General features: G+C 37.9%; 1 protein-coding gene across 1 annotated transcript in view; it reads left to right on the top strand.

Annotated features, from left to right (window-relative positions):
* The first annotated feature begins 6551 nt into the window (after positions 1 to 6551).
* Positions 6552 to 9659, top strand: part of LOC101893211 (rho guanine nucleotide exchange factor 17) — a 114818-nt gene continuing 111710 nt past the window's right edge. Inside the window, exons 1-2 of the mRNA XM_059123278.1 lie at positions 6552 to 6819; positions 7575 to 7819. Of these exons, the coding sequence (XP_058979261.1) occupies positions 6686 to 6819; positions 7575 to 7819 (379 nt within the window). The 5' untranslated portion in view covers positions 6552 to 6685. The remainder of the gene's footprint in view (positions 6820 to 7574; positions 7820 to 9659) is intronic.

Genomic DNA, 9659 nt, shown 5'->3' with positions numbered 1-9659 from the left:
TTCTTGATCAGCATACAATTCTATGGCAGTCCGTCCGTCCGTACGCCTGTCTGTCCGTCGTCAGTCTGTGGAAATCGCTCTACCTTCCGAAAAAATTGAAGTAGGTTGATAAAATTTCACTCAAGTGTGTGTTCCCTCTCCAGGTATTGCATATCTTTAATGGTTGATAACATTTTACTCAAATGTATGTTTGGTCTGCAGGACTTTTTCTATTCAAAATGGGCTATATAGGTCCACGTTTAGGTATAGCCCCCATAAAACGGTACCTCCCTATATTCAGTATTTTGATATTTTTGGCGATATTCTTCACCGGAATTGTTTCAAATTTCGTTATGATAGTTCTTAATGGGTACTACAGCCTTTAACAGAAAATTGTCTGTGCAGGTCCACGTCTTCGTACAATCCCCATTTAACGGCACCTCCCAATATTTGATATTTTGATGATTCAAGCGACTTTATTCACCGGAATTGTTTCAAATTTAGTATTTGAAGTTCGTAATGGATACTACAGCCTAAGACAGAAAATTGTCCGTGCAGGTCCACGTCTTCGTATATCCCCCATATAAGGGTACCTCCCGATATTCGGTATTTTGATGATTTTAGCGACATTATTCACCGGAATTGTTTCAAATTTAATATTTGAAGTTCGCAATAAATACTACGGCTTGTGACAGAAAATTGATTATGCAGGTCCAGGCCTTCGTACAGCCCTTAAATATCGATACCTCCCGATATTCGGTATTTTGATGATTTTCACCGGAATTGTTTCAAATTTGGTATTTGAAGTTCGTAATGGATACTACAGCCTATGACAGAAAATTGTCCGTGCAAGTCCTCGTTTTGGTCGTGGACCAAATATAATGGTGCATCCCGATAGCCGGTATTTTGATGATTTTAGCGACATTATTCACCAGAATTGATTCAAATTTGGTATTTGATGTTCGTAATGGATACTACAGCCTATGGCAGAAAATTGTCTGTGTAGGTCCACGTCTTCGTATAACCCCCATATAACGGTACCCCCGATATTTGGTATTTTGATGATTTTAGCTACTTTATATACCGATTTTTTTCAAGTTCCGCATTTCAATATTCAATATTCTAAACTCTTCCAAAAATCTTCAATGTATAACATTTCTTAAAAGTTCACAGCAAATATTTTATCCATGAAATACTTATGAACACACTTCCATCGACTACCCATTTAAATATAAATTATTACCAAAATCTCTCACTAAACAATTATGAAAACAACAATTTCTTCCTATTCATGAGTAAACCCGTAGTAATCTGCCGGAGAAAGGGAACGTGGCTAAGACAACTATTTGCGTCGTCAATAAATAAGGTTTAACACAAAACAACTGTGTCAACAAAACAAAAATGCATTCAGTGAATGGGGGGAATATCGCCCTCATCTTCGGCACACTCACACACCTCTCACTCCCACTTTTGGCTCTCCACTATTACACCGCCTCCGTCAGTCAGTCAGTCAGGCATCGTCGTCTGTCCCAGAAATAAAACACCTGAAAATCGTAAACATGTCAATACCAACCAACGAATTGAAAAATATCTGGTAAAGGTCATTTACAAAACTTTGTTGTTGCTGTTGTTGTTGTTATTGTTGTCTTTCTCTATTGTTTAACAAGTTAATTTACACAAACAAGAACAAAAGACATATTATGAATTATTACAAAAGGAAATTGTAGGGTGTGAAAATTTTGGAAAAATTATGAGATATGGGCCACTGGATTGGGGGAGAATTCCTATAGGGGAATTTTGGAAATTCCGAAAATGTTGGATTTTTTAAACATTTAATTTTAAACTTAATGCACTTAACATATGTGATAACAATCTAAATTAATGACTTAAAGATTCATCAGCGTCCAGACGAAACGGCTGAAGCTAGAACCTTGAAATTTTAAGTGAGGGTCATTCTTGTTTCGAAAGGGTCAGATAAGGTTGGGTTTTTGGAAATTCGTACTAGAACGGTACGAAAACTATTAAAAGGTACTTAATATGGTACCCTTTGTATTTGAGGAAGCTGTAGAGCTTAAATTTGGAGTGACGGTCACTGATGGAGTGTATGATATACGTACCGAAGCGTTTATGGAAATTCGCACTATACAGGATGAGATAAAAAATAACAACGCCTTGTTTTTTACATTTTTTCAATTTTATTGAATGAAAGCAAAAAATGTCGGATAAAATTTTAGAATAAGTTTAGATTTGTTCGAATTGATCAACTTTTGCACGAATTATGGCCTTCAAACGGTCAATGACATCGTCACACGCTGTCCGAAAGTTGCTCTGCGGTATTTTGGCCCATTCCCGGCGAAGCGCTTGCTTGAGGTGATCGACACTTTGGTATTTTTTAGTGCCAACCTTGCTTTCCAAAATACTCCAGACACAATGGTCCAAAGGAATGATATTTTGGAGATTTTGGTGGCCATTGTGCCCTGGAAATGAAGCGAGGAACCTCATTTTGGAACCATTCTTGGGTGGCGCATGCTGAGTGCGATGGTGCTACAGTCCTGTTGGAATGTCCGGGGTCTGTGGCCAAAATGTTTGCGTGCCCATGGCTTTAATACACCCTTCAGAATATTTTCGCGATAATATTCGGCATTTATTTTGATGCCACGGTCGATTAATACAAGCGGAGAGCAACCATCGACTGTTATGACGGCCCACACAATGGCCGGCGCTTGAGTTCTGGTGGCCAACCGAAGGTGCACATTTTCAGCTGACCTCTTTGGCAAGTAAACACGAGCACTTTGTTTCTTTACAAACTGCTGGACAACGAATGTTTCCACATCGGAGAAATCACCACTTTCGGCCAAGCGAAGCAGTAGCAACTCTTCAGCTCTTTTGAGTCTATTTTTTTTCTGTTGCGATGTAAGTTCTTGTACTTTTTGGAATTTCAATGGCTTTACCCTGAGCTCATTTTTTAATATTTGCCAAATGGAATATTGCGATATGTTCAACTCACAAGTCATTTTTTTGAATATTCATGAAGCTCATAAAACGCGAACCTTACATCCGATGCCATTCAAACTTGGCACATCTTAATATATCTATCAACACAAGATCTGATATAAAGATGGTGAAGATTGGACCATTACTTCTGCACCTTCCCCACAAAGGGTCAAAGTTTTGAGTTACCAAAACGATCACAAAATTTGAAATAAGCATCCGATTCTCTGGAAATTTCACACATATCATTATTTCTATTAACATTAGATCTGCTGGTGAAGATGGTCTGGTGTGAAGATGGAATATATTGGCCCACTTCTTCTGGTACCTCCCCCACAAAGGGTCAACATTTTGAATATTCATGAGACTCGTAATACGTGAACATAACATTCGATTCCATTCAAACTTGGCACATCTTAATATTTCTATCAACACAAGACCTGATATAAAGCTGGTGAAGATTGGACCATTCCTTCTGGTACCTCCCCCACAAAGGGTCAAAAATTCGAATAACCAAAACGATCATAAATGCCGAAATAAGCATCCGATTCTCTGGAAATTTCACACATATCATTATTTCTATTAACACTAGATCTGCTGTGAAGATGGGATATGTCGGTGGGCTCCTTCTGGTATATCCCCAACAAGGGATCAAAATTTTGAATAATTATAACTCGCGAAATTAATATCCGATCTCATTCAAACTTGCCACATTTCAATATCTCCATCAACAAAAGATCTGTTATAGAGGTGGTAGAGATCGGACCACTTGTTTTGGGAGATGGGACATATCGGTCCTCTCCTTCTGGCACCTACCTCACAAAGCGTCAAAATTTTGAATATCCACGAAACTCACAAAACGCAAAATTAATATCCGATTCCATTCAAACGTGTTACATCTCAATATTTCCATCAAGAAAAGATCTATTATAGAGGTGGTAGAGACCGGACCACTACTTCCGGTACTTCCCCCACGTAAACTTCAAGATTTTGCAAAACAAAACGCTCACAGAAAGCGAAATAAGAAATTTTTTATGACATTTATTTACGCCCGATACGAAATGGAAAATATTGGCCCATTCCTTCGGAACCTACGCCATAGATGAGGGAGAAATTTGAAAAATCAGAACAGAAGTCAAAATTTTTGTAAATAATCGAACATTGGCTGAGGATATACATCTGTGGGCAAAGCCGTACCAGTCGGCTAACTTGTTATACCCTCAGCCATATGGCTACAGAGGGTATATATCATTTGATACGGTCAAAACGTGCCTAGTCGAAATAACGGTTTTAGACCCTAGGTCTCTTTGGACCAAATCCATTTCAGAACATTTGGAGTCGATCTAGCGATGTCCGTCCGTCCGTCTGTCTGTCTGTCTGTCTGTCTGGCTGGCTGGTGCGCACGATAACTCTCGAAGGGTGTATCCGATTTGGTCCAAACTTGGTACATCGTAATATTTTTGTCAAACTTAGATCGAGTTCGAAGATGGGCAATATCGGGCCACTCCTTCTGGTACCTCCCCCACAAAAGGTCGAAATTTGCAAAAAATTTATTCTTTGCACAGAAAGAGAAGGGAAAATCCGATTTTGTTCCAAATTTTGCAAATCCTAATATTTGCATCAGTGCTAGGTCAGGTGTGAAAATGGACAATATCGGTCCACTCCATCAAGCACCTCCCCCACAAATGGTCAAAATTTTGAATAATTACAACTCTCATAAAATGTGATGTACAAGTCCGATTGTCTTCAAATTTCACACATCCCAATATTTATGTTAACCCAAGGTCTGGTGTTAAGACGAGCAATATCGGTCCACTCCTTCTGGTACCTCCCCCACAAAAGGTCGAAATTTGCAAAATATATATTTTTTGCACAGAAAGAGAAGGGATAATCCGATTTTGCTCCAACTTTGCAAAACCTAATATTTGCATCAGTTTTACGTTAGGTGTAAAAATGGACAATATCGGTCCACTCCTTCTGGTACCTCCCCACAAAAGGTCGAAATTTGCAAATCATATATTTTTTGCACAAAAAGAGAAACGATGATCCGATTTTAGTCCAACTTTGCAAATCCTAATATTTGCTTCAGTGCTAGGTCTGGTCCGAAAATGGACAATATCGGTTCACTCCTTCAAGTACCTTCCCCACAAATGGTCAAAATTTTGAATAATTACAACTCTCATAAAATGTGATTTAAGAGTTCGATTGTCTTCAAATTTCACCCATCCCAATCATTTTATTAGTCAAGGTCTGGTGTTAAGATGGGGTATATCGGTCCGATTCTTCTGGTACCTCCCCCACAAATGGTCGAAATTTTAGAAATATATATTATCTGCACAGGAAGGGAAGCAATAATCTAATTTTTAAAAATATAACACTCAAAGAAAGCGAAATAAGGATCCAACTCTCTTCAAATTTCACACATACAATAATTTTTGCTAACACCAGATCTGTTGTGAAGATGCTTATATCTTCGAACACCTTCTGGCACCTCACCCACAAAGGGACACAATTTTCAATATTTTCATATATCATAAATTGCGAAGCAACTCAGGGATTCTTTACAATTGATATATCCATCTACTATAATTTATTTAGGTGGGATACGAAATGGATAATATTGAACGATTCTTTCAAAACCCACTCCATAGAGGGTGAAAAGGGCTGAGGGTATACATCTGTCGGCAAAACCGACCGATACTTTTTTACTTGTTTTTAATTAACATAACTATCCCTGCCGATCTTTTTACCTTGTCTGGATATTTGCCCTTTGATTAACCCTTGATGTTGTGTAACTTTTTAATGATTATGTCCATCTTAATCAACCATTAAGTTAATCTATATTTTAAAATGCCATACCTTACGATCAAACTTTCCTCTTTCCCTTTCTCTCTATTTTAACTCTTCTCTCTCTCTCTCTCTCTTACATTTTATCTCTCTTAATACCCTTTTCTCTCTTACCCTTTCTCTCTCTTACTTACCTTTTCTGTCTCTCTTTAACTCTCTTTCTCTCTCTTACCCTTTCTGGACACGGATAATATTCGGGTGGTTTGTATCTTTGCTAGATCAACTGAAACATTTAATCTTAATTGACATCTATCGAATAGACCTTTTACTACAGATTTCCCTTTTAAAGTCGTCTTATCTGGACTATTAAGTGCCTCCCGATTACTCTCCTTCCATTTTAACCCCTTTTTGGGTTCGAGTAAAATGTGTGTGGTTTGTGTCTTTGCTAGGCAGTTTGTAAATACATATTACGGATATCTATCTATCGGAAATTTTACACACCATTCCTTTTAAAAGCTTCCTAGATTAACGATTTTTTTCCAAATGTTCCCATGGATCTTTTTCGACCACAAATGACCTTTCTCCTCCCAAATTTCTTATGTATTCCGATGAGTGTATTTTAAACTATTTCTCTATTTTTAGCCTCCCCACAATAGAATCTAATCGCGAACTTTTTCGCACATCATTTACTATTAATTGAGAGATAAAATAAAGATGTTTATTTTAATTACATATCTGTATGTATATATTCATTTCATTCCATTCTCATTTTTATAGTTTCGAATGCATTCACATACAAACACACACACACACATATATAAAAACAATTCAAAAGAACACGAGAAAACATTAAACCACCCACGAGTGCCAGCAGCAGCAGCCAATACCCCTCCCGTCCGAATGACATTAAATAACTAGCCAGCCAAGAATGCCGGAGGCCAATCCGAAACGTAATGGACCAAATGATGACCATCATCAGCAACAACAATTGGCAACGACAGTGGCCCATACACGTGCCCTGCACAGTGCGGACAGTAAAATACCCAAACCCAAGTGGAACAGGTGAATGGACTTCAGAGAGAGCACAGAATTTGCTTAGCTATTAGAATTTAAGTTAACAGCTAACCACCCAGCAATCAATTGATGTGCAAATGGCAAGCAGAGGAAAGATTATAAAAACAACAACAAAACAAAAAACACTAATAAAACGTGACCAACAGCCATTAGCTGCGATTAATTTTGCAATACCTGGCTGTAAATATTAATTAAGAATGCATGTTGATGTTTATTTAATAATTATTAATTGTTTTTAATTTTTAAATATTTTTGTGTGATAAAAATCATAATTATAACCTTGAATATGCGATTTATCGTACAATCTGCAAGCAAAACAAAAAAATGCTACCAGCCATGACCAATAACTGCAGCTATTCTATTAAAACCATATTTAAATAATGTGCACTTTTTCCGACTAAAATGAAAAAAAACTTATTAAAAATATTCAGAAGGCCCTACCCTGGCCCCCATCTAGCCCACCTCTGCCACACACCTGTTTCACAAGGTTTATATGCTTTTAAAGACAGGCAATAACCCATTATGGCAATTTGCTATAATTTAATCGTCTCGCTCACATTACTAATAGCAAATAAGCAAAAACTAAAGCATACTTTTAGGCCTTTTCAATTTAACAGCCAAAGGCTTTACAGACAAGCCTTTACACTTGAGTTCACATCATTTTTTAACATTTAAATCAATTGATTTTTAAATTTTTAAATAATCTAATGTATGACCCCTTTCTCCCCCTTCCTTTATTGTAGATCCAATTCCATTGATGTCACCTATATACCCCTGAATGAACGACAAAATGGTGATCTATATTCAAATGACGAATGTCTAAATGATCATCGGAGATCATCACAAAATGATGTTAGCAGTTTGAAGTCCTCAACGCAGAATTGCAGTTATTGTTGTTGTTCATCATCGTCCTCTTCATCGGAGCCGAGATCTTCCTGTTGGCATTTGAAGCGACGCCAAATCATACGCCAAAGTTCACATGCATCAGGTGGGTATGGGAAAACGGAAAAGGAATTTATTTTTTTTTTGAAGAATTTAAAAAAAAATTGTTCCAAAAAAGCCGAAAAAAAATATTTATAAAAATATTCGGATGTGCATAATTTAAACAAAATCAAACATTTTTTCCAATTTCATGGAATAATTGTTAATAAAAATTTGAGAATTTGTGGGGGAGGTACCAGAAAGAGTGGGCCAATATCTACTATCTTTACACCAGTTCTTATGTAAGCAGAACTATTAGAAAGTGTGAAATTAGAAGAGAATAGGGTGCCTATTTCGCATTTTATGAGCGTTTTGCTTATTTAAAATTGTAATTCATTTGTGGGGGAGGTACCAGTAGGAGTGGTCCGCTATCTATCATCTCCACACCAGATGTTTTGTTTGTAGAAATATTGAAGGGTGTGAAGTTAAGCAAGAATCAGATGAGATAAAAAAACTGCAACAAAGTCAAACGGCATAATTTTTACACATTTTTTAATTTTATTGAATGAAAGCAAAAAATGTCGGAAATAGCATCAAATTTTAGAATAAGTTTAGATTTGTTCGAATTGGTCACCTTTGGCACGAATTATGGCCTTCAAATGGCCAATGGAACCGTCACACGCTGCCCGAATGTTGCCCTGCGGTATTTTGGCACATTCCCTTCGAAGCGCTTGCTTGAGGTGATCGACACTGTGGCATTTTTTAGTGCCAACCTTGCTTTCCAAAATACTTCAGAGACATAATAGTCCTGGATTGGTATCCGCAGATTTTGGTGGCCATTGTGCGCTGGAAATGAAGCGAGGAACCTCATTTTGTAACCATTTTTAGGTTGGCGCGTGCTGCTGCTGAGGCCATGTTGGATTGTCCAAGGTCTGCGATCAAAATTTTTGAGTGCCCAAAGCTTTAATACACCTCCAGAATATTTTAGCGATAATATTTGGCATTTATGCTGATGCCATGGTCGATTAATACGAGCGGAGAGCGACCATCAGCTGTCTGCTGTTATGGCGGCCCACATCATCACCATGGCCGGTGCTTGAGTTCTGGTGGCCAACAGAAGGTGCATATTTTCAGCTGACCTCTTTGGCAAGTAAACACGATCATTTTGCTTGTTTACAAACTGCTGGACAACGAATGTTTTCTCATCGGAGAAAACCAAATTCGGCAGTTCACCATTTTCGGCCAAGCAAAGCAACTCTTCAGCTCTTTTGAGCACTTTTTGCACTTTTTGGAATTGCAATGACTTCACCCCGAGCTCATAATTTAATATTTGCCGAATGGAATACTTCGATATGTTCAGCTCACGAGCCATTTTTCGACCACTGCGACGCGGGTTTCGATCAAGTCACTTCTTTATTTTCGAACCACTTCTGCTGATGTTGCTGTTTTCTTCCGTTCACTTCCTTGACGTCGGGCTACGTTACCACGGTATCACGGTAACGAGCGATGGTACGAGACACAAAAGATTTATTCACATTTAAATGCTGGAGTGCTCTAACGATAGCCACTTGAGGTTTTCCAGCTAAATATAAAGAAAACACACTATCACGCTTGAATTCCATCACGAATAACTTTGCTTCTGGAAAATTCTCACCAAAATGCTTTTGTACGCTTATAAAAAATATAATGAGCTGTCACTGGAATAATTTTAACAGCTGTCGGATGAGTGGCTTAGAAATGACAGCAGTCTGAAGTTGGTTGCAGTTTTTTCATCTCATGTAGATGATCTCTACCTAAAAATAGAATACCTCCACGACATCCTTTATGAAGATAAGGCCCCTCTATGGATAGAACACCTCCACGAAATCATCTATAAATAGAAAAACTGCACGGGAATCTGGACGAAC

The sequence above is a fragment of the Musca domestica genome, unplaced genomic scaffold, assembly GCF_030504385.1.
Source record: "Musca domestica strain aabys unplaced genomic scaffold, Musca_domestica.polishedcontigs.V.1.1 24, whole genome shotgun sequence".
Lineage (NCBI taxonomy): Eukaryota > Metazoa > Arthropoda > Insecta > Diptera > Muscidae > Musca > Musca domestica.
The sequence above is the reverse complement of the archived record's forward strand: the minus strand, read 5'-3'. Positions and strand labels throughout refer to the sequence as shown.